Here is a 27,049-nt window from a genome sequence, read left to right as displayed (position 1 = left end):
TCGCTCGATCCGCAAGATCTTGCGGATCGAGCGAGCCACAAAAATCCTAAAACAGAGGACTGAACGTATTCTCTCGCTCGATCCGCAAGATCTTGCAGATCGAGCGAGGACAGAACCAGGGCAAAAAGAACAGCAGAAGCTAGCTGAAACTCAATCTCACACATTCAATATACAATTATGCATCAAAACATACTATCTCCAATTAATACATGAAGTTCTAGAGTCGATCAACTACGCATATGGAAATAACATGAAATCGAGGAGCTCGCATAATCGATACAACATAAACAACAAAGTTCGAGATCTAAACATGTTCTAACATAAACTAGGTAGACATGCCGACACGACTTCTAAACCGAGTCTCACTTCTACATCTTTCTCTCGAAGCTAACCATGCCTTTTCTGACTTGGTCCTGCCCCACCTGTTGCCAAGTACACATACAAAACAAAGCAACAGCCGGATAACCGGTGAGAATGATAATCCCAGCAAAAGCAACATATCAAATAATAAATAAACAACATACTATCAAGACAACATATTCAAGTCAAGGTTAATGATATGCATGTCTTTAAAAACCAGGATATTGATTCTGATAAACAAGGGATTGCTGCAGTGCTTTTGGGATCCCGAGGATGAGATCACGTAACAACCCACCGACTCTCCCAATCGAGGTGGTGCCACGTATCCCACTCCTCTAGACTTTGAGCAACCATAACGAGTATGCTAGCACTAGGCGAAATACTACAACCTAGGCCACTCAATCATAGTTCCCAAACGTCTAAACAAAAAGGGCGGTTCTGCCCGTTGAAATCAAAGTAGGCTCAAGATGAATGCATAACAGAAACATAAACATAAGCCACATAACAAAACTCAATCAATCAACAAAATACAAGTTCCTCATGCTAGAACAAGTATCAATGCAATATGTGATTTAAAAAGGGAAACTCGAGAACCAACAGTCCCGAGTATGCTATCCCGCTCTGATGACTGCTTTTACCTTTCCAGGTAGTAGTTCCAATTTCTGGAAAGCTACAACAAAAGATTGTATCAATAACTATACAACCTAAACAACAATCAACGGTTCATGGAAATCTCTTTACCGTTCTTCGTCCAACTCTCGACGATCCAATGCTGCTAACACAGGGCTCGAAAACTTCAACGAATCTGTACGAATACAAGAGATGATTGATCAATATCCATGATCAACTTTCAAGCCAAGTTCATAACTCAAAACGGTTCGAAACTCGAAAACTCAAACCGACGGCATAACGGCAATAACTGAACAAACCGGCAACGTAGACAGCAGTTCAATACCGATATCAACTCAATTCAATTCTAATACAACAACAACAAGAAAAACCCAACAAGTCTCAAAATCATGATTTTCGAAAATAGCTTCCAAAAATCATAACAATTCCGAACGTCGCTCTAATTCAAAACCGACAGATAATAAATGATCAGAACTCCGCTAAGAACAACATACTAGAATCTAAATCGATTCTAACAACCTCCGAAAAACAAAACATATCCGATCGGAGAAATACTTACGGTGTAACGGAGCTCTCACTGCAGTGATCACTAATCTGCCTTCAGAAATAAATTCCAACGGACGGATCGAGCTCGGAATGAAATCACAAAGCTCAAAAGCTCACAAGGGGCGCTTCAATGGAGTCTCTCGGTTGGGAGAAAGATGAAGAATGAATGACCAAGTCAATACAAGTGTAGATAATATATAAAATCCCATATTTGCATTTTAGTCCCTGAAATTTCCAAAATTTGCAAAAAGGACCCTGATCAAAATCAAACCAGCTCGAAAACTCTGTAATCTCTGATTAACTCAAATAAACTCATTTAAGATAAAAAAAACAGGGCGTTACAATTCTCCCCCACTAAGAAGAGATTTCGTCCTTGAAATCAACGAGAACCACAACTCATAAGATAGAATAAAGAACTAAAGACAGTAAGAAGAACTCACGTCATCCGAATAACTCTGGAAAACACTGTCTCATGTCAGATTCTGTCTCCCAAGTCGCTTCCTCGACTCCGTGATGGCTCCACTGAACTTTCACAAATGGAATCAACTTGGTTCTGAGTTGCTTCTCCTTCCGATCAAGGATCTGAATCGATCGCTCAAAGTAGCTCAGAGTCTCATCTAACTCGGCTTCGTCGGGCTGAAGGATATAAGAAGGATCTGGATGATACTTTCGCAGCATAGAGACGTGAAAAACGTCGTGAATACCAGATAAAGATGGAGGAAGTGCAAGTCTGTAAGCAAGATCGCCTATCTTCTCGAGAATCTCGTACGGCCCGATGAATCTCGGAGATAACTTCCCTCTCTTACCGAATCTGACAGTGCCTCTGAACGAAGAAATCTTAAGAAAAACGCGGTCTCCCTGCTCAAAACTCAGAGGTCTACGTCTGATGTTCGCATACTTTGTCTGTCTATCTTGAGCTGACTTCATTCTGGTCTGAATGATCTTAACCTGCTCTGCCATATCTCGAAGCATTTCCGGCCCCAAATCTGGTGACTCTGACAAATCATCCCAAAACAGCGGAGATCGGCACTTCTTGGCGTACAAAGCCTCAAAAGGCGCCATACCGATACTCGCTTGGAAGCTGTTGTTGTAAGTAAACTCGACAAGAGGCAAGGAATCCTGCCAACTAGTGCCAAAGTCTAGCACCACTGCTCGCAGCATATCCTCTAATGTCTGGATAGTCCGCTCTGACTGTCCATCTGTCTGAGGGTGATAAGCTGTACTCAGATGCAATCGAGTACCAAGTTCCTCCTGAAGACTATGCCAGAAGTGCGAAGTGAATCAAGGATCTCTGTCTGAAACGATCGAATTCGGCACACCATGCAATCTCACAACATTGCTAACATACAACTCAGCCATCTGATCATGACGATACGTCATCTTGTACGGAATAAAACAAGCAGACTTCGTCAATCGGTCGATCACTACCCAAATAGCATCGCATCCTCGAACGGATCGTGGTAGCTTCGTGACGAAATCCATAGAAATGCGATCCCATTTCCATTCAGGAACAGATAGGCTGTGCAAAAGACCTCCTGGTCGCTTCCGCTCTGCTTTCACCTGCTGACAATTCAAACACCGAGATACAAAACTTGCTACGTCGCTCTTCATTCTCTTCCACCAGAACTGACTCTTCAGATCGTTGTACATCTTACGACCTCCAGGATGAATACTGAACCGACTACAATTAGCATCTCGGAGAATACGCTGTCTCAACTCCGCAACATCAGGCACAACAATACGGTTATTCACATACAGTACATCATCTCTAACCTGGAATTCAGACTGATGCCCAGATCTGACTTTCTCTACTGAAACTTGAATGCTCGGCTCAGACTTCTGTGCTTCTCTGATTGCAACAAACAACTCCGGCTCGGCCTGGATAGCAAACACTCTGATAGTCTCCCTATCTGATTCAAACTATAAACCTGAAGCGCAACAATCATCGATCAACTGAGAAACACCAATAGTAGAAAGAGATAAGGAACAAAGCTTTCGGCTCAAGGCATCTGCAACTGCATTCGACTTCCCAGGATAATACTTGATTTCGCAGTCAAAATCTTTCAACAGATCTAACTATCTTCTCTGTCTCATATTCAGCTCTGCCTGCGAAAATAAGTACTTGAGGCTCTTATGGTCAGAAAAGATCTCGAAAGACTCACCATAAATATAGTGACACCAGATCTTCAGTGCAAAGACGATTGCAGCTAGTTCAAGATCATGAACCGGATAACGGGTCTCGTGCGGTTTCAGCTGTCTCGATGCATACGCTATCACATGCTTATGCTGCATAAGAACACAACCCAAGCCTCGGTTAGAAGCATCACAATAGACTGTGAAACCTCCAGTACCCTTCGGAATAGAAAGAATTGGAGCACTGGTCAGTCTCCTCTTCAGATCAACAAAGCTAGCCTCACAATCTGGAGTTCAAACAAAAGGCGCATTCTTCTGAGTTAGCTGGGTAATTAACTTGGCAATAGACTAGAAACCCTCGATGAAACGACGGTAATAACCAGCTAAACCCATGAAGCTTCGGATCTCAGGTACTGATGTAGGTCTAGGCCAATTCCTAACCGCTTCAATCTTGCTGGGATCGACAGAAATCCCATCTTCAGAAATAATGTGACCGAGAAAGACAACTCGATCCAACCAGAATTCACACTTAGACAGCTTGGCAAACAACTGCTCAACTCGCAAAATCTGCAGTACGGTCCTCAAGTGCTCTGCATGGTCAGTACGGTTCTTCGAGTAGATAAGAATATCATCGATAAAGATAATTACGAACTCATCTAAATAGTGCTGAAAGATACGGTTCATCAAACCCATAAAAACCGCTGGGGCGTTAGTCAAACCGAACGGCATGACTATAAAGTCAAAGTGACCATACCTCGTTCTGAATGCGGTCTTAGGAACATCTTCCTCTCGCACTCTCAGTTGATGGTAGCCCGACCTCAGATCAATCTTAGAATAAACAGAAGAACCCTGCAGTTGATCAAAAAGGTCATCTATTCTGGGTAAAGGATACCTGTTCTTGACTGTAGCCTGATTCAATTGGCGGTAGTCAATACAGAGTCGCATAGAACCATCCTTCTTCGAACGAATAGAACAGGAGCACCCCAAGGCAATACACTAGGTCTGATGTATCCCTTGGCAATCAAATCCTCAAGCTGCTCCTTCAACTCTCTCAATTCAACAAGTGTCATACGATAAGGAGCTTTTGAAATAGGTTGAGTACCTGACACTAAGTCAATGCTGAATTCGATTTCTCGAATAGGTGGCAAACCAGGAACATCTTCCGGGAACACATCCGCAAATTCTCTAACCACCGGTAAATCTACCAAAGCTGGGCTAGATTTCAGTACATCAACTGCATACACCAAAAATCCTTCTGCACCTTTCTGTAGCAAACGAGTCATGGATAACACTGAAATTAAAGGAATTCTAGATCGAGAACCCTTACCAAAGAACTTCCACTCGTCCGCCATTTCAGGTCTGAACCTGACAACTTTCTGGAAACAATCGACTGTCGCCCTATACTTGGTTAAAGAATCTATCCCGACAATACAATAAAAATCTGACAGTCCAAGTACAATACAGTCGAATTCTAACAAATTTCCTTCAAAACACAGTTCACAGCTCCTGAATAATCTGACAGAAACAATTCCTCCACCCAAAGGTGAAGTAACAGCTACTACTGTAGGCAACAATTCAGTAGGCAAAGCATGTAATAACACAAATTTCTCAGAGATAAAGCAATGGGAAGCACCTGTATCTATCAAGACATGAGCAGAATAACCGAAAATCTAACAGTTACCTGCTATGACATCGTCAGGTGCTACCTGAGCCTGATCCTCTGTCAATGCAAAGACTCGTGCTTGCTGTCTCGGAGGCTGATTTGCACTGGTACTACCTCCCTGTCTGTTCTGCTGCTGAGGCTGGAAAGAGTGCACTGCAGAAGACTGCCTCTCAGGCTGAGCTGCAGGTCTAGACGAACTCCCACTCTGAGCTCTATCTCTGTTACATTGTGGGCACACTTTAGAAAAGTGTCCCGGTTGCTGATAGGTGTTACAATACCAAAGACTCCCACACACTGATCCGGTGAGTGTCTTCCTCCACACTTGCTGCAGTACAAGGATGATGACCCAGAACTCGGTCCTGAACCGAATTGCTTCGAACCACTGGACGAACTGTTCCCATGCCTTTTGAACTGTTTACCTCTTGCCTTGTACTGATCCTTTCTGTTCCCCCCACTGTTTCCACCTTCATACCTTTGCTGCTGGTTCTGATGCTGCAGTGGCTGATTCTGATACTGAGATGGTTGGTTCTGATACTGCCTCTGCTGCTGAGGTGCTACCTGATTACCTCTTTGCCTCCACAAGCCTGCTTCTGCTCCCTTTGCGTGATTCATGGCATCCGCAAAGTTGTCTGGCCTAGCAGTGTTCGCCAAAGTGAAGATGTCAGGATTCAAGCCATTTATGAAGTGATCGGCTTTAGCTTCTTCATCTCCGGCAATTAGTGGTGCAAAACGCAACAGACTATCAAACTTGGCAACGTACTCTTCGATGTTCAGATTCCCTTGTCTAAAATTGGCAAATTCTGCTCCCTTGTCCTTACGGTACGAGATAGGGAAAAACCGCTTATAGAATTCAGAATTAAAAAGAGTCCAAGTAACTTCCGTACGTCTATTCTCTATTGCTTTCTTTGTCATGATCCACCAGCTCTTAGCAACCCCACGTAGCTGATGAATGACTAACCTGATTCTGCGGTCATCTGTGTAATCAATGGAATCAAACAGCTGATCAATATCATCCAACCAACTTTCACAGTCAACTGGATTTTCTGAACCTAACAACAACGGCGGATTGAAAGACTGAAACCTCTTCAGCAAGGTTTCCATAGGCGTTGCTGAAGCATCCAACTGATCAACTTCATTGCTATCTTGTTCAGTTGCAGGGAAAACTGGCGGTGTGTCTCTGTTTATCACTCGACGAGGACCCATCTGATAATCAAAGGTTAGGACACGAGATATTTCAATCGCTACAATCAGTGCCCAAACAACCGCTTGGAATACCGGATACCAGTCGATAACAGAAACAGATATATCTCAAGTAGATCATGCTTTATTAATTTAAATCACACAACCATGTAATTCAAATAATGCTCAAACAATAAAGCATGCTCGCATGGAATTAAGTACACAATAAAATAATTCAAACACATGCGAGGAGCCAATACATGCAGACTCGATCTACCCGCTCACTCTAGTTCGACCAAGAATCTTAACTCTCTGATACCACTTAATGTGAGACCTCGGTTCTAAACAACTAATCTCGGTATTAAGCAACAATTAGGAAATCAAGAACCAAGATTAAAAGCAATAATTTTTTTTTTTTTAAAAAGAACAGTGCTCTGCTCGATCTGCAAGATCTTGCAGATCGAGCGAGCCAAAAATCTCAAGCCTCTGTCCGGGGCAAAACAGCCCTCGCTCGATCCGCAAGATCTTGCGGATCGAGCGAGCCACAAAAATCCTAAAACAGAGGACTGAACGTATTCTCTCGCTCGATCCGCAAGATCTTGCAGATCGAGCGAGGACAGAACCAGGGCAAAAAGAACAGCAGAAGCTAGCTGAAACTCAATCTCACACATTCAATATACAATTATGCATCAAAACATACTATCTCCAATTAATACATGAAGTTCTAGAGTCGATCTACTACGCATATGGAAATAACATGAAATCGAGGAGCTCGCATAATCGATACAACATAAACAACGAAGTTCGAGATCTAAACATGTTCTAACATAAACTAGGTAGACATGCCGACACGACTTCTAAATCGAGTCTCACTTCTACATCTTTCTCTCGAAGCTAACCATGCCTCTTCTGACTTGGTCCTGCCCCACCTGTTGCCAAGTACACATACAAAGCAAAGCAACAGCCGGATAACCGGTGAGAATGATAATCCCAGCAAAAGAAACATATCAAATAATAAATAAACAACATACTATCAAGACAACATATTCAAGTCAAGGTTAATGATATGCATGTCATTAAAAACCAGGATATCGATTCTGATAAACAAGGGATTGCTGCAGTGCTTTGGGGATCCCGAGGATGAGATCACGTAACAACCCACCGACTCTCCCAATCAAGGTGGTGCCACGTATCCCACTCCTCTAGACTTTGAGCAACCATAACGAGTATGCTAGCACTAGGCGAAATACTACAACCTAGGCCACTCAATCATAGTTCACAAACGTCTAAACAAAAAGGGCGGTTCTGCCCGTTGAAATCAAAGTAGTCTCAAGATGAATGCATAACAGAAACATAAACATAAGCCACATAACAAAACTCAATCAATCAACAAAATACAAGTTCCACATGCTAGAACAAGTATCGATGCAATATGTGATTTAAAAAGGGAAACTCGAGAACCAACAGTCCCGAGTATGCTATCCCGCTACGATTACTGCTTTTACCTTTCCAGGCAGTAGTTCCAATTTCTAGAAAGCTACAACAAAAGATTGTATCAATAACTATACAACCTAAACAACAATCAACGGTTCATGGAAATCTCTTTACCGTTCTTCGTCCAACTCTCGACGATCCAATGCTGCTAACACAGGGCTCGACAACTTAAATGAATCTGTACGAATACAAGAGATGATTGATCAATAGCCACGATCAACTTTCAAGCCAATTTCATAACTCAAAACGGTTCGAAACTCCAAAACTCAAACCGATGGCATAACGGCTATAACTGAACAAACCGGCAACGCATACAGCAGTTCAATACCGATATCAACTCAATTCAATGCTAATACAACAACAACAAGACAAACCCAACAAGTCTCAAAATTATGATTTTCGAAAATAGCTTCCAAAAATCATAACAATTCCGAACGTCACTCTAATTCAAAACCGATAGATAATAAACGATCAGAACTCCGCTAAGAACAACATACTAGAATCTAAATCGATTCTAACAACCTCCGAAAAACAAAAAATATCCGATCGGAGAAATACTTACGGTATAATGGAGCTCTCACTGCAGTGATCACTAATCTGCCTTCAGAAATAAATTCCAACGGACGGATCGAGCTCGGAATGAAATCACAACGCTCAAAAGCTCACAAGGGGCGCTTCAATGGAGTCTCTCGGTTGGGAGGAAGATGAAGAATGAATGACCAAGTCAATACAAGTGTAGATAATATATAAAATCCCATATTTTCATTTTAGTCCCTAAAATTTCCAAAATTTGCAAAAAGGACCCTGATCAAAATCAAACCAGCTCGAGAACTCTGTAATCTCTGATTAACTCAAATAAACTCATTTAAGATAAAAACAGGGCGTTACAGGAAGCACCGGCTAATATAAGTCCGGAAGAATTGGCAAAACTTGATCAATTGTGGGACCATGATGTCAAGGCTAAATGCTATATGCAAGCTTCAATGTCTGATGAACTCCAGAGGCCATTTGAGGATGCCGTGAATGCTGCTGACATACACATGCACCTCAAGGAACGTTTTGGAGCTCAGTCAAGGTCGGAGAGGTATGCCACCGTCAAAGAGCTCATGACATACCGCATGCGAGATGGGACTTCGGTCCGTGAGCATGGGGTACACATGATTGGGCTCATTGAAAAATTGGTAACACTCGATTTGACTTTGGAGAATGAACTAAATGCGGACTTGTTGCTTCTTTCCCTTCCTTCGTCGTTTGACGGATTTGTGGTGAACTTCAATATGAACAAGATAGAGGCCACCCTTGAAGAGATGGTCAATATGCTTGTGTCTTATGAGGCCACATTAAAGAAGGATAAACCGGTACTCTTGGTTGGCTCCTCTTCTTACTCCAAGAAGGGGCCAAGTAGAAAGGGTAAGAAATGTTCTGCCCCACCCAAGAAAATTGTACCACAAAAGAAGGCCAAGACAAAAGCTTCAAACGTGAACATATCTGGAGATGTTTGCCATCACTGCAAGAAACCCGGTCATTGGAAACGTAACTGCAAGGAATACCTCGAGCAATTGCGAACTGCAAAGGGTATGTTTTACATTGAAATAAATGTTTCACTTAATACTACTTCTTGGGTATTGGATACCGGATGTGGATCTCACATTTGCAATGATTTGCAGGTGATGACAAGAAGTCGTAAGCTTAGGATGGGTGAGACCCAGCTGAGGCTTGGAAATGGTTCCAGAGTTGAAGCCAAAGCAGTGGGAGACGTTTATTTAGTTTTGCAGAACAATTTTAAGTTATTTTTTAGAGATGTTTTATTTGTGCCAGATTTAGTTAAAAACATTATTTCTGTTTCTATGCTTGATAGAGATGGTTTTTCTTGTAATTTTGTAAATGGGATTTGCAATATTTACAAGAATGAATGTTTGATTGGAAATGGACAACTTGAAAACGATCTATATAACTTAAAATTAAAAGACGTCCCAATTAATTATGTTGATAAACCGGTAACAACAAATAAAAGGAAAAACGATAGTCAAAACCCGGCAAACCTTTGGCATGCTAGGCTAGGTCATATTTCCTAAAGGAGGATTAACAAGCTAGTGGGAGAGGGCATGTTTGATATGTCTGATATTAACTCTCTACCTACTTGTGAGTCCAGCCTAAAAGGAAAAATGACTAAATATCCTTTCAAAGGGAAGCCTGAGCGTAGTCAAAACCTGTTGGATTTGATCCATACAGATGTTTGTGGACCATTTAGTATCGGTACTAAATTTTTACACACCTACTTCATTACCTTTACTGATGATTATTCGAGGTATAGGTATTTATATTTAATGAAATATAAGTCTGAAACATTTGAAAAGTTCAAAGAATTCAAGGCTAAAGTAGAAAACAAACAAGGTAGAAGTATTAAAGAACTTCGATTGGATCGAGGTGGAGAATACTTAAGTACCGAGTTTTTGAGCTATCTAAAAGAGAATGGGATTCTCTCTCAGTTGACTCCTCCTATGACACCTCATCTGAATGGTGTCTTGGAGCGTCGCAATCGAACTTTGTTGGACATGGTTCGATCTATTATGAGCTTCACTGAGCTCCCACCTTCGTTTTGGGGCTATGCGCTTGAAACGGCGGTATTGTTGTTGAACAATGTCCACACTAAAGCAATAGATAAAACTCCATACGAGTTATGGAATGGCAAAGCTCCTAAGTATTCGTACTTAAGGATTTGGGGATGTCCTGCTTACGTAAAGCAGACAGTGGGAGATAAGTTGGATAGTCGATCCACCTTATGTTATTTTGTAGGATATCCGAAGAATTCAATCGGATATTATTTCTATCATCCTTATGAGACAAAAGTGTTTGTTTCGAGGAATGCCACCTTCATGGAGAAGGAGTTCTTATTAGATAAGAAAGGCAAGATGATGGAACTCGAAGAAATTCGAGAAGAACCCGAGATACAAAATAACGACCACACACCTCAAGAACTTTCAACGGACACGCCTATATCTAGGAGATCCAAGAGGACTTCTAGACCTCCTATTCGATATGGTCTTCTTCTTGAAGGGGATCAAAGTGAACCAGACATTGGATGTGATCCAAGAAACTTCAAAGAAGCAATTTCTGATGCGGATTCTAATTTATGGCTTCAATCTATGCAGTCGGAAATAGACTCGATGCATACAAACCAAGTTTGGTCTTTAGTAGATCCTCCCAATGGAATTGTTCCAATAGGGTGTAAATGGATCTACAAGAGAAAACTTGGGCCTGATGGTAAGGTACTTACCTACAAGGCACGATTGGTAGCAAAAGGTTATACTCAAAGACAAGGAGTTGACTATGATGAAACCTTTTCACCAGTCGCAATGTTCAAGTCCATAAGAATCCTTATTGCCATAGCAGCATGGTATGACTATGAGATATGGCAAATGGATGTGAAGACTGCATTTCTTAATGGAAACATTAAGGAAGAAATCTATATGATGCAGCCCGAGGGATTCACATCCATGGGAAGCGAGCATAAGGTATGCAAGCTTCAGAGATCAATTTATTGTCTCAAACAAGCATCAAGAAGTTGGAACCAGAAATTTGATGAAACAATAAAGGACTTTGGTTTCATCAAAAACCCGGAGGAACCGTGCGTGTACAAGAAAGTAGTTAAGGATGCGGTGACGTTCTTAGTGCTTTATGTTGATGACATCCTACTCATTGGGAATGACGTAGGGATGTTGCAGTCAACAAAGATATGGTTATCAGGTAGATTCTCGATGAAGGATTTGGGTGAGGCATCCTATATTCTAGGGATACAGATCTATAGAGATAGATCTAAGAGAATGATAGGACTCACTCAAGCAACCTACATCGACACCATATTGAAAAAGTTTTCTATGGATGAGTCCAAGAGAGGACATCTACCTATGTGTCATGGAGTTTCTCTATCCAAGTTTATGTGTCCCAAGACTGACGAAGAGATAGAAAAAATGACACACATACCATATGCGTCAGCCATAGGTAGTATTATGTATGGGATGATATCTACCAGACCGGATGTAGCCTTTGCTCTGAGTGTCACGAGCAGATATCAGGACAACCCCGGTCAAATGCATTGGAAAGCCGTGAAGGATATTCTTAAGTACTTGAGTAGGACTAAGAATATTTTCATGGTTTATGGAGGAAGAGAATTGAAATTGGAAGGCTATACCGACTCTAGCTTCCAAAGCGACGTGGATGACTCGAAGTCAACCTCTGGATTTGTATTCATGCTTAATGGCGGTGCTGTTTCTTGGAAGAGTTCCAAGCAAGACACCACAGCGGATTCCACCACTGAGGCAGAATACATTGCAGCATCAGCTGCTGCTAAAGAGGCCGTTTGGATGAGGAATTTCGTCCAAGAGTTGGGCGTAATTCCTGAAGCTGTTGGTCCAGTTCCGGTGTACTGCGACAACACTGGTGCCGTTGCTCAGGCAAAGGAACCAAGGTCTCATCAAAGATCCAAACACGTACTGAGAAAATACCACATCATCCGGGAGATTGTGGAAAGAGGAGACATCACTGTCGAGAGAGTGGCCTCTACAGACAATATCGCTGATCCACTTACTAAGCCCTTTCCAGGACCATTGTTTGACAAACATCACGAAGCAATGGGATTGCATAGTGTGACTATTTGGATTTAGGGCAAGTGGGAGATTGAAAGAGTGGGTGCCCGGTTAGCCAACTTGTGGCTAAGGGCTGTTGTGACTCTATGTATAAACAATCTTTGTTTAATATAATTTACATTCATTAATGGCATTTTCTTTGTCTTTCTTCATATTGTTATATTGTGATATACTATTGATGTTTTGATAAAAACCTTGAATATACTATAGTGTAAGTAAGATGTGATAGTGAATAAAGAGAGATCACTATTATGAAACACATCTTATAGTCACTGTATATTCTAAACAGTTCCTAGTCAATTGAGCCGTCCGCTAATAAGGATAAGGATCGCTCGAGATTGAGACTAGCATTTGTGATGCCAAGTACCACGTTTCATTGGTAATGGACATGGAGATGTTCAAAGCATGCAAATTGATATTCATATGATGAATGATCGAACTACCCTATTCGGACTTTTCAAGTGGCACTACAAGAAAAACCGGGTACGACAACGGATATAATCCGTTGTCGTAGGGGTCGAAAAATCGTTGTACTTTTATGTGTTGTTGTAAGTATAACATACGAAAACGGTTTATATCCGTTGTGGATTACAACATATGACAACGGATATGCAACATTAAATATCTGTTGTCGTACACACTTTTTTACCACGGTTTATAACCGTTGTCTTAAGTTGTCTTTTACGACAGTTATAAACCGTTGTCTATGTTGGCATACGACAACAGATTTGCAACACTTTATATCCGTTGTCGTATGTTGAGAAATAACCACATTTTAAAAATGATGTCTTATGTAGATGTACGAAAACACATATGCAACTGCTTATATCCGTTGTCGTTTCCTTATTATTCAACCACGTTTTAAAACCGTTGTCGTATATTATTTTTAACAATAATTTATAACCATTGTCTTAAATTGCCTTTTCACAACAGTTATTATTCACAGTGAATTCAAAAACCATTGTCTATTTTAATTAGTGGTATATACCCATACAAAATAAAATATTTACTACAAGCATAAAATATGTGAAATAATATATATCTTCAAGTCTCAAAAGCTGTGACATGCATCTAAATACTTTTGAAGAAATTGTAGCGCTAGTAATTTCGAACTCAACATGTCATGGAAGTTGTACAAAAAATATAGATATACTTATCTGACCGAATTTACAAGTATTTTCGATCACGATTTTCAAAAACAGCTTCTCCTCAATTGTTAAGAGTTCGATCTTGAAACAAAGCGCTTCTCCTCAATTTTCCAAAACAGCTAGTTCATTCCACAGCTTCATGCCCATGCCCGACATGACTTCCAGTCACCCGACAGCCAAAACTACAAGTAACAGCAAATACCAAATAGTGTTACAAGCCAATTACAAAATTAGGGCACATTAGTGTCCTATAACAGGAACATTTTAATACTTTACATATTGTGGTCATATTCAATTCATTTGCATACATTTTCAGACGTCAACACTACATAAAATATCTTAGAGTTCCCTACAAGAATTTGAGCATCTTGGCAACACAACCCCGTTCTGGCTCCAAAAGATCCAGACTCGGGTAAAACATCAATTTGAAGCGACTCCCTATGGGTAAAGCTTCTAATTTCTCAATTTCTTAAATTATCAATAATGTCGAAAACAAAAATTACATAAGATCCCCAAAAATCCTCCTTCTTTAACATTAACTAATTACATCCCAATCTACGCAAACGTGATAGAATTCAATTCAACCACATAACTCGAGAACATTCATCCCTTCAAAATAATTCGCGATAGTTTCACAGCAATAGTACAACACTTTGTGTTGTACATTATGAATTAAAGTAGGCACCTCCAAATAATCAAAGTTAGTACCTTTACTAAGCAGGGTAAACCCATTTCGAAGAAATTAATATCAATAAAATCTAATGCTTGTTTAGATATGCTTAATGATATTGATGAAAGCAGTAAGGCCTTGAGCACAAAATAGAAAAATATAAGAGGATATAGAGGCCTTGAGCACAAAATAGAAAACCGAGTATGCCTCTAGAAATTCAAAATTCTACGAATCCAGGTATCTGAAAAACTCATTCTCTCCATAACACCTTGTAAATACGCCCATTCCACACGGTCATATGCTTTACTCATATCTAATTTTAAAGCCATAAGACCTTTTCTTCATGTTCTCCGTTTACGCAGGATATAGAGGCATTTGAACGCAATTAAAATATTATCAATTATGAACTTCCCGGAATGAAAGAACTTTGCTCAGGATCAATAAGAACATTTAAACGTCGCTTTAAACGATTAGCCATCTCCTTAGAAACAATTTTAGCCACCGTATTAAAAAAACTGATTGGAAGAAACTCATGAACCGATATAGGATTTTCACCTTGGGGATGAGAATAATATACAAGATTTCATTTAAATGTCATAAGATACCCCCTAAACACTGCCAGCTAATATACAAATTCTCGATATTATGTTAAAAAAAAAAGTATCCAAACAAGATAAAGGAAAATAAATAGGGTCAAACCAGATCAGTTGAAACCCGATAGTCATCAATAAAAACAGCAGAAAATGTCTATGTCCATGACCATAACCTAAACACGTATAAATTCCAGGGTACTACCAAAAGAAGAAAAGGGAATTTTTCCAAACAGGTTCTCCATTAAGCAGTCTGGATTCTTTCTAGACTTTGGCAGGAATCAAAAGAATCATTTATGAACACAAAAACACATCCAATGTCACACAACAGAATTAAAAAAATATCATATAAATAAGAATGGGGAAAAAGACAAAGGATTCAAGTCATCGGAAAATTACAAGCCTTTGGCCATGGATTCATCAAGAAAACAAGATTTTCTAACCAAGGAAAGGCATACAGAGGCCCATGCACATACATATATCCTCACTAGCATAGATATTTAACAAAAAGGAAAAAAAAAAATCAAATTAAACGAATTCAAACAAGACTTGCCAAAATCTAGATATAAAAGAGTATATTGTTTAAATTTGACAGCAAAAAATTCTAAATTTAATATATAAAAGAGAATATTGTTTAAAGACAACAAAAACTTTTTAATTTAATATACCAAAATAAAAACCAATAAGCCACCTTTATTTCGTACAGTATCCAATCAACTATGCAAGGAAAAAAAAGGTCCATGCAAAAGCCTCTGTTGAATACATTGCAAATCCATATGCAGATTAAACTAATAAACAAACAACCATAATTTTAGGCAGTAAAACCATCCAGGAATTTCAGATGCACAAAAGAGGAATAAGATAACACCATCGCTAAACTAATATAAAAAAAAAACATGATAAGCAGAATGCCAAAGCTGATTATTCATACTTACATAAAGATTCAGCTTTATCGTAGATATACTCAATGAGGTAGCTCGATTCGCTGTAAATTCCTGCTAACAAAACAAATCAAAAATAGTTATGCAAGAAATCCGTATTAAAATTATTTCATTTCATCACACAAAATTCAGAAAATGCTCACGGTAGATTGAAATCTTGACTACCTCGGGGAAATATTTGGAAACCCTAGAGAATCATAAACGACAACTACATCTCATTCTCAGTGTCGCTTCTTTATCTGAGTTTTTTGGCTTATTTTCAATGAGAGTAAAGAACAAATATTATGTGCTTCGTCTATGCTATGAACATTTCGACATTCGGAGGTGCCCAAACAAGAAGGAACCAAAAAAAAAAAAAAGCCCAAACAGATGAGCTAATGAAAGAACCCGAAAAAAAAACACAAAACACAGTCTCGTTTTTCACCCTTTTCTCGACATTCACCGAAAACCCAAACAAAAATAAATCTAGACCCTCAACATCTACTAAAAATACCACGAAGCATGAGCCCGAAGCAAGAGAAGAAAGCAACGAAACTTACACAGTGAAAGTCGCGACACTGAAGCTCCGATCCAAGCTTTAAACTCACGATTGAAGTCACGATTAGGGTTGCCAAGGCTTGGGCTAGATGCAAAGAGGTCGGACAACCATTTTTCGGCGATCGATCGGCGCCGGAGGTAAGCTGGGTTGAAGGGGGCGAAAGGTTTGGCTAGGGATTGGGTTTCTCTCGTTTCTTCTTAAGGCAGACGTGTAGTACTATGGGTTATTATATGTATTATATTTTTTAAAATAGTATTATATTTTTTAAAATATTAAAAATAAATAAATAAATAACAACGAAAACAGATTACAAAATCTGTTGTCTTAGACCTTCAAAAAAACTCTCATAGACAACGGTTAATTAAAACCGTTGTTGTAGATCATAAAAAACCCGCTCATTGACAATGGTTTTTAAAAACCGTTGTCTTTGAACAATATAAGACAACGGATTTTTAAAAACCGTTGTCATTTTTATTAAAAATACGGTCAACGACAACGGTTTTTGTAAAAACCATTGTTAAAGGCCAAAAGACAACAGTTTGTGTATAAAATCGTTGTCTTTTTAGTGTTGTTAATTAGCATATTTGTTGTAGTGTGGTTATCACTTATCGAGTGGATAAAGTCCGCGGTTTTGGTTGTACACCATTAGTCCTTACTACTTGAAACATCATTGAGACTCTATATGCTAGTACTGTACTTTGACTCATTTACTGACTCTATTGGGGTCAACAGGTGTCGGGATTGGGTACAGTTACGACACATATAGGAGTCGATGCTTTGTTGTCAAGGATTCACCACATACTTGCGAGTGTGGATATCCTATGCGATCTGATGAGATATTAGTGTGACGAATCTCTGGCCAGAGTACATGATGTGTTTTAGGTTACTCGGTTTTCTTAGTAACACATGCGATGTCACTATTTGATCTCCAAGATGTAATGCATAGTTATCGAATCTCGAACGACTCTCGATGCACCAATGGTTGTTGATTCGATCGGGATATATGGATGAAGGGACCGTACTGTACGCTAACCAAAATCTACTGGTTCTTGCAGGCACTATCAGTGATACCTAGGGAATCATGGGGCGATGTTGCTAGACGCTCTTACCCTGATTCGTTGGGCAAGTCGGAAATTGTTGTTCCGAGTCACAAGGAGTTGTGAGCCCACTGCTAGCTATATCCCTGAACCATTGAGGGTCACACAAGTAATGGATTACTAAACCCCGTTGAGATAGTTAAATTTAAATAGTTAAATTTAATGAAAGAGAAGTTGGACTTCTTAAATAAAAGGGAGTGGAATTTCCTAAAATGACATAGGGATGGGCATTTTTGGAAATCACTGAATTCGGATTCAGAAAAATTATCTTGACTTTAAAAGGTGCAGAAATGGTTTCTGTGCACATTGGTGAAATCGGTTTATCAATCGGAGTCATGATGAATTTTATATTAATTTCTATAATAACGGGCTTGGCTTGTTGGGCTTAAGTTATGGATTGTGGGCCCTAAGGAGTTAGAGTCCTAATACAATCATAACTTAATCTAGTCTAGAAATTATCTATAAATAGATGAGTAGTGTTCAAAAATCACAAGAATTCATTCTAGCAATTTTCGAAAATCACTCATATTATTTCAAGGGGATTTTTGAAATACTCTGTCCCTTTTTGAGAAAATTCAGTTTGTGATTTTTACGGAAAATTACATTCTGAATTGACAGATCAAATCTGTTTATTCTCATCGATAATCATCTGATTGATTTCTAGTGCAATCAATCAGAGGGTTTCTGTTTTCTGTTCTTGGACCTGATTCCGGAGATTGATCGTGAAGCCATCGGTTCCCGGGATATACAAGAAGAGCAGATTAAATTCTGTTGGTGTCCATAATCAAGTCGTTGCTTGAAGAGGTAAAAATTTAATTTTGATTTTATTTTTACTTGCATAATTTAATCGTAAAGTTTTGATACCCATGATATGGAATCGTTCCATATATAAAAATAAAATTTTTAAACTTTCGCTGCACCGGGTATCAATTCTTAATTGATCTGAACACGTTTTTCCAACACCAACTCGATACTGAAATCAACTTCACGCATTGGAGGTAATCCCGGAATTTCATCTGGAAAAATATCTGCAAACTCACATACAACCGAAATATCTTCCAGTTCAGGACTAGCTTTCAACACATCCAATGCATAAACTAGAAATCCTTCAGCACCAGTCTGTAATAATTGTTTCATAGATAAGCTAGAAATCAAAGGAATCTTAGCTCGAGAACCCTTACCGAAGAATTTCCAATCATCTGCCATGTTTGGTCTAAATCGGACAATCTTATGAAAATATTCAACCGTGGCCCTGTACTTGGTTAGTGCATCGATGCCAATAATACAATAAAAATCAGACATACCAAGTACCATACAATCAAGCTCAATTGCATTACTGTCAAATTGTAATTCACAACCCCTGAATATTCTTGCAGATGTCTTATCTGTTCCCATGGGCGATGGGATAGCAAATACAGAAGACAAATTCTCAACAGGCAAAGCATGTAATGCAACAAATTTTTCAGCTACAAAAGTATGTGATGCTCCAGTGTCAATCAACACATAAGCAGGATAACCAGAGAGAACACAATTACCTGCAATCACATTGTCCGGTGCCTCCTGTGCCTGATTTTCTGTCAATGCAAAAACTCCAGCTGGCTATCGTGGAGTTTGGCCTGCACTATAACTCTCTTCCTGTCTACTCTGAGCTGGTCTACCTAAAGATTGAAAGGACTGCACAGCAGGAGCTTGTCTGTCAGCTTGAGTTGCTCCCTGTGATGTTCCACGTGTAGGACACACTCTGGCATAATGTCCTGGCCGGTTGCAGAGATTACAAGTTCCAGAAACTCCTTTGCAAGCATCACTAGAATGTCTTCCCCCACACTTGCTACAAAACCAACCTATAGACCCTGAACCCTGACTTGATCCATATGGCTTTGAACCACCAGAACTAGAGAAACTACTTCCTTGCTTCTTGAACTGTTTACCTTTGGGCCTAAACCGATCTCTTTTGTTGCTACTGCTGCCACCTCCTTCATACCCGCTTTGCTGCTGAGGAAAGGATGATTAAGGTTGCATTGGTGGTGGCTGTGGCTGTGGTTGTTGATGAATTTTAAGCCTGTACGAAGTCCCTTTCTGTCTCATAATACCAGCTTCTGTACTTTTGGCTTTATCAAGAGCATCAGCAAGATTATTAGGTCGCCCCACATTGACCAAGGTGAAGACATCAGGATTAATACCGTTGATGAATTGATCGGCCTTCGCTTCCTCATTATCCGCAATATGAGGTGCTAAACGGAGTAAAGTGGAAAAATTTGCAACATAATCTTCAATGCACATACTACCTTGTTGCAAATTGGCAAACTCCGCTCCCTTATCCTTTCTATAAGACTGAGGAAAGAAACGTATGAAAAACTCAGCTTTAAGCACATTCCAAGTAATAACAGTACCTCGATTCTCCAATGCTTTCTTGGTCATGATCCACCAACTTTTAGCCACATCATGCAACTGATGGATAACCAATCGAACTCGTCGGTCATCGGTGTAATCAATAGATTCAAACAGTTGCTCGATATCATCAAGCCAACTTTCACATGCTACATAATCCTCAGTACCATGCAGACTCGGTGGTTTGAATGACTGAAATCGTTTCAACAACACCTCCATTGGATTAGCAGTCGTATCCATTGGAGTAACAGTAGTACTGCCCTGCTCAGTCGTAGGTACCAGTGGCATATTAGGAACTACCGGAGGAACTTGTTCAATCGGAGGTACTTGCTCAGTCGGTGGTGACAGTAGATTCGTCCGACCACTGCGAAGAGGTAAAGATCGGGGAGGCATTGCTGATCACTGAGAGTAGACAACAATTCAGCACATAACAACATCATATCTCAGTTCCAATATCTCACACTCTTTAATCTCATGAGCATGCCTTATCCCATCACACAACACTTCCATTACATGTTTAAAAATTGACTCATATAATCATATACTTGCAATAAGTAAGTAAACATGCTAGCATATAACATGTGATTACAAGAGTAGAACATGCTCCCATAAAATTCACATAAACAAACCATACATTAAACTCATGCATAATGAATTTATGCAACTCAATCTACCTCGCTCAGCTTCTAATGTCGACTCAAGAAAACTTAAGCTCTGATACCAAAAAATATGGCGACCCCCGGCTCGTCTACTTAAATCCAATGACACAACACTAAGCATTAGAACTAAGCACAAGTAATACAAAAGAAATAAAAGAAAATTTTAAAATGTACCTCCGCTCGATCGGTTAAAATTGACCGATCGAGCGGCCAAGAAATCCCAAACTCTCGGGTTTGGTATTTCACATGCACCGATCGAGCGGCCCCTTAAGTGCATAAATCTGCAGATTTCCTTGTGCTCTTGTGCTGCTCTTTGCTAATGTCTTGATATCTAACAACATGTAATGCAATGTAAACAAGGCTAAACATACTAGAACAACATGTACAAGATACATGACAACTTTATTCAAAATCCAAACTTACAAGATACTACAAGTATTCAAGCTAGCTCCAAGTTTATATCTACTAGGTTTGTACAAACACAACCAACACATGCTATAAACATTAACTCAAGTTCTTGACAGCACTTATACATTCTTAGCCCGGAACGTCACTTCTCTAAACTTCCAATCGTTCAAGACCTTCTACGACTCGGCCCTGCATCCTCTGTTGCAATGCACACACAAAACAAAACAACATCCGGATAAACCGGTAAGTATAAAACTTAGTATAAAACAACGGAAACATATATTGAAACATAGATAGCAAGTTCCATGCATTTCAATATAACAAACAATAAGAATTTCAAGGAAATTAGATAAACAATAAAGGTTCAAGGCCTAATAAACGATACGGTTTAGATGCTAAAACGCACCACTCATCATCAGGCTCAAGCTCATCACTGATGCTATAACCGAAATTGATCTATCAATGATACATACTCGTCATTGATCCTTGATATCATAGTTTATAACTCATCGACGATATCGGAAAGGCTTGAAAAAATGTTTATCTCACATATATAACACGATGACATAACCACAATCATCCTATCCTAGCTCAACAAGCATAACCAACAATATAAACATGTATGCCAAGTAATGTGTGATTTAAGGGAATCGAGAAGGTAAACTCGTCTCGACGAACAACCCCAACTTGATCATCGTTGTATCATACCGTAGTCGTGATAAAGAACGAGCTAGATCCACAAGCTACAAAATACACAATTGCAATCACAATTTTGCTCAAGCTAAACTCAAATATCAAAGTCTAAAGCTCACCAACTTTGATCAAATCTCTCCCAATTCGAAACCGAAACTCCCGAAGTAGATGTCCTTTGATTAAATCTGAAATGAATGGTATTAAAGGCCATAACATCAGCAAGAATTCATTTATACCATAGCTCAATCATACGGAGTCAAAATCTATCAACTTCGTAAACCGGCTGCGTAAAGGTAACAAAACTGGTGACCAAAACTCATAACCAACAATTATAACAACCATATAAGTCTCATATACATATCATACCAACCAAATATCATCAAAAGCCAGTAAAATCAGATAGCATAATTTTTAAATAAAACCTGCAAATTCATATCAATTTCAAATGACGTCCGTTCTTCGGTCCGACTTCGATACAATCACGCATACAAGCTCAAGAACGCATAGCCATAATCGAATTCCAAGTTCTCACAACAACATATTTTCAAAATATACAGAATCAAGATAATACTTACATCACAACGAAGCTCTTGTTGCGAGGATTCCAAAACCGTGCTCAGAATTTTATTCGGTTAGACAGATCTTGAAATAATGAAGATTGAAGATCAAATTTAGACAAAGAAAATGAAGTATCGGTTTTGCTGTTGAAGAAGAAGATAAATCTGATGCAAATTCATGTATATACAAGTATGTATACATAAGATTCCAAGTGTCCCACTCAAATATAGAAAATTGCACTTTGGCCCTTAAAATTTCCACTATTTGCAATTCAGTCCCTAAGCAACCTTTTTAATTCAATTTCAATCCTAAATAATTTAAGAATATTAGAATTTAAATTCAAACTCCAAAATTCTCAAATTAAATATACTCGGATTAAAACTAAATAATCTCGGGCCTTACATCAGCGATCGAGACCCCAGGTTTACTTCGAGATTCTGGGGGAGTGTTCAGCATGCCATGGGCACTACTCTCAGTTTTAATACTGCCTATCACCCGGAGACTAATGGATAGACAGAGTGCACTATCCGTACCTTAGAGGATATGCTTCGGGAGTGTACTATGGATTTTTGGTCAGCCTGACAAGATCGTTTGCCATTGGTTGAATTCGCGTACAACAACAGCTACCATCGTAGCATTGGGATGGCACCTTTTGAGGAATTATACGGGCTACTTTGTCGTACTCCACTCTTTTGGGAATAAGTGGTGGAGAGACAGGCTGAAGGACCAGAGCTAGTCTAGCAGGCCGCAGATATTGTTGATCAGATCAAGAAACGGGTTAAGACTGCACAGGATCTTCAGGACAGCTATGTTAATACTATGCATAGGCCTTTGTAGTTCGATATTGGGGAGAAATTATTTCTGAGAGTTTCAACTTTCCGAAAGATTCTCAGATTTGGTATCAAAGTAAATCTGTCTCCTAGATTTATCGGTCTGTTTGAGATCTTGGAGAGCATTGGTGATTTGGCTTATCGGTTAGCCATGCCACCGTATTTTCAAGTATTCATGACGTGTTCCACGTATCTCTGTTGCGGCGGTATGTGGCGGATCAGTCTCATATTTTGCATCCGTCTGAAGTTCAAGTGGATTCTGATTGACTTATGTAGAGGGACCGGTTCGTATCTTGGATCATAAGGATAAAGTGTTGCGGAACAAAGTTATCCCTTTAGTTCTAGTTCAGTGGCAGCGCCGAGGAACTGAAGAAGACACTTGGGAGCTTGAGAGCATGATGCGTTCAGAACATCCTGAGTTATTTTGATTTTATTCGGTTGTTTTATTCAGTTGTAAAAGTTTAATCTGAATAAAAGATGTTTATGTATGTTGTTTTTACCTTCAGTACTTAATATCTGATTTTGAGGATGAAATATCTTAAGTGGGGGAGAATGTAGTAGCCCGTAACCAAGTAATGTGATTAAGGAACTAATCAAAATTAAACATCCTAAGATTGGATGGCCCGAAGAAGGAGGTCGGACGGTCCGAAGGAGTTCGGACGATCCGATGAGGCTTCGAAGGCTCCGAACGGGTTCCGACGGTCCGTCGGCAAGGATCAGACGGTCCGATCGGGATCATGTATTACGTCATTCATTACGTCAGCAAGATGACATCACGGCTGACGCATTGATGGGACTTCGGATGCTCCAAAGTAGAGTTTGGACCGTCCGAACGTGTTCGGAGGCTCCGAAGTGGGGTTCGGACGAAACGAACTCCGTCTATAAATAGAGGTACCGAGGCTCATTTGCAAATTCGCACTTTCCTCTCTTCTCTCTTGATTCCTTAGCCTTCTAACTTAGATCTAGGGAATTCTAGGCGTCCCATTGGGAATCCGAAAGTGGCATAGAGGTCCAGGCGTCGTAGCGGAGCTGTGGCCTAGTTTTGAGGCAAGTGACAGCAACGGGCTGACGACGGACGCAGGTATAGCTTTTGCTTCCTAAAAATATTTAGGAATATGCAATAGCTTAGTTAAGGCTTTTGGAGTAATATAATGATATTAGTATCATTTCTCAGTGTAGTGCGGACTATAGGCGTGGACCTAGAGCTGGTAGATCTTGCCTAGTAGTTAAGGTACGAAAGTACTGTTCGAGATATCCTGACTGAGTATGCATGTATTATGTGACTGCATGATTTATATTACATGATTTTATTTTGCATGCATTTGAATATTGAGCTATATCTTTTGAGATGTCTGGTATTAGGGTTTTGCCCTATCCTGTTAGTGGATGGATTTCCATCGATTTGGGTCCGGAGTATCCACTGTTATTTGGTATGGGAGCCACCTCCTGAAGCGATGGCACAACGTGCTACATACCAGGGCCCGGTCTGTCTTTGTTATCTGATCCTTGGCCTCTAGTTTCAGTAGGCGGTACACTTGAATTCATGTATTTATATAATACGGTATATTCATACTCTCGTGCTAAGCGTTTTATGCTCATGTCTCGTACTTTGTGTATCTGGACACCCTATTCCATGGGGCAGGTTTGAGATTGGATGAGGCAAGTGGATCCAAGAGGGACTAGGCAGTGGATGGTCAGCTGGGATTTTGCCTTGGTCCTTACTTTCTAATGTATTTGGGATAATACTTTAGTCGATTTGGTTGTATAATTATTGGGTATTTACAGATTCCTTTCCTTGAGATTGTATAATATTTTATGCTTCCGCATTTTATTCTGGTTTATTGTTTTAATTAAGTTAATTGCATGCTTAAGTTTCTGATTAGTAGGTGATCTCGGTAAGGGTCACTACATGGTAAGTACTGAAGGTACGTACTATGATGCCAGGAATTGTCAGGATTTGGTTGTTATCCGTGGCAGGATGACTAGTGTGATCGAGTAGATTCTATCTACGATAGCGAGATTCGGATCAAGGTTGATCGCTATCAGTCTAAGGATTTCAGATGGTTAGAGTGGTATGAAGCGATGCGATTGCTTTGCGAGATGATGGCTGGTAGTTGACATTTCTCTTTGCATAAGGTACTGTTTTGGGAATAAATATGTTATCCTTAGTGATAAGTAGTAACTCGGACGAGTTCTTGGAAAGAGATCTCTAGGATTTGACCGAGAGTTGAATCTAGATCGAAATTTGCGCTAAACAATCGAGGGATGCGATGTTAGCATTAGACCAATGAGATACAATGTGTTGCATCTTGTTTTCTCATTAGACAGCGATGGAGTTCGTGCGTGTATAGAGATAGCTGGTGACTTGTAGTGACCCTTACCCGTATTACCTACTAACAAAACTTAGGCATGCAATTAACTTAATTAAACAGAAATCAGAATGAAACTGCGGAAACCATAAACATTATACAATCACAAGCAAAGGAATCTGTAATTTATCCAATTAATATACAACCAAATCTAATAGCTGTATCAACCTCAAAACAACAGAAATAAAACTTAGACGAAGCTCCAGCTGGTCAACCACTGACTAGCCCCTCTTGGATCCACCCGCCTCATCCAATCGCAAATCTGCCCCATGGAATAGGGTGTCCATAAACACAGAGTACGAGAGGTGATCATAAAATGCTCAATACGAGAGTATGAGTATACATGCATGCAAAGTGAACTCCCTATAACTCGAGGTCAAGGAACAGATAACAGAGACAGACCGGGCCCTGGTATGTAGCACGATGTGCCGTCGCTTCAGGAGGTGGCTCCCATACCATAATACAAGTGGATATGCCGGACCCAAATCGATAGAAGTCCAACCACTAACAGGATAAGGAAAAACCCTACTAACAGACATCTCGAAGGAGATAGCTCAGTATGCAAATGAATGCAGCATAAATCAATGACATATAAATCATGCAGTCACATAATACATGCATACTCAGTCAGGATATCTCGAACAGTACTTTCGTACCTCAAAACAGTGCAAGCTCTACCAACTCTAGGTCCACGCCTATAGTCTACTCTACACTGCCAAATGATACTACTATCATTAAAGTGCTCTAAAAGCCTTAAATAAGCTATTGCATACTCCTAAATATTTATAGGAAGCAAAAGCTATACCTTCATCCGTTGTTAGCCCTTTGATGTCGATGCCTCCAGAACTTGGGCACCACTCCGCTACGACTTCCGAACGCCTCGCCGACCACCGGGTCAAGACTAGGAAGGCTAGAACAACTCGAATAGGACTAGAATGGAAAGGAAAACTCGGAATTGGCAAATGAAAGTGAAGCCTTGGCCTTCTATTTATAGACAACGATCGGAGCTTTCGATCCTCGATCGGAACGTCCGAACCTCGATCGGAACGTCCGATCCTGCCATCGGAGCTTCCGAAGATCCTTATTTGCCACGTGTCAAAATATCATTTGTTGACTTCGGATAGGGGTGATCGGAGCTTCCGATCCTGATCGGAGCTTCTGATCTAACCACACGTCATGCCTGACGTAATACCACCGGAGCTTCCGATCCTGCATCGGAGCTTCTGATCCTGTTTGGAACTTCCGAACTTACCTTCGGAGCTTCCGAACTCTATCCAAGTAATTATGATTAATTCCTTAATTACTGATTTTGGTTACGGGCTACTACATTCTCCCCCACTTAAGATATTTCGTCCTCGAAATCAGATCTTAAGTACTGAATGCAATACAGAAATCAGAAACATTCTTTATTCAAATCAAATGTTTTCAGAGTTTGCAACTGAATACAACTTAAGAATGAAATCAAAACAACTCAGGATGGTCTTCACGCATCCTGTCCTCAAGCTCCCA

At 39.9% G+C, this 27,049-nt stretch overlaps 1 protein-coding gene across 1 annotated transcript; it reads right to left on the bottom strand.

Annotated features, from left to right (window-relative positions):
* Positions 1-13,923: 13,923 nt before the first annotated feature.
* On the bottom strand, positions 13,924-20,416 carry LOC140861419 (uncharacterized). The gene is made up of 8 exons (XM_073264440.1): positions 20,096-20,416; positions 19,726-19,966; positions 19,294-19,608; positions 18,947-19,209; positions 18,599-18,754; positions 15,995-16,054; positions 15,885-15,937; positions 13,924-13,981 (listed from the first exon to the last, which is right to left on the bottom strand). The coding sequence occupies exons 1-8, from the start codon at positions 20,414-20,416 to the stop codon at positions 13,924-13,926; spliced, it is 1,467 nt and encodes a 488-aa protein (XP_073120541.1).
* Between the last annotated feature and the right edge of the window lie 6,633 nt (positions 20,417-27,049).

Source organism: Henckelia pumila, chromosome 1 (genome assembly GCF_033568475.1).
Source record: "Henckelia pumila isolate YLH828 chromosome 1, ASM3356847v2, whole genome shotgun sequence".
Lineage (NCBI taxonomy): Eukaryota > Viridiplantae > Streptophyta > Magnoliopsida > Lamiales > Gesneriaceae > Henckelia > Henckelia pumila.
This window is presented reverse-complemented; position numbering and strand designations above follow the sequence as displayed.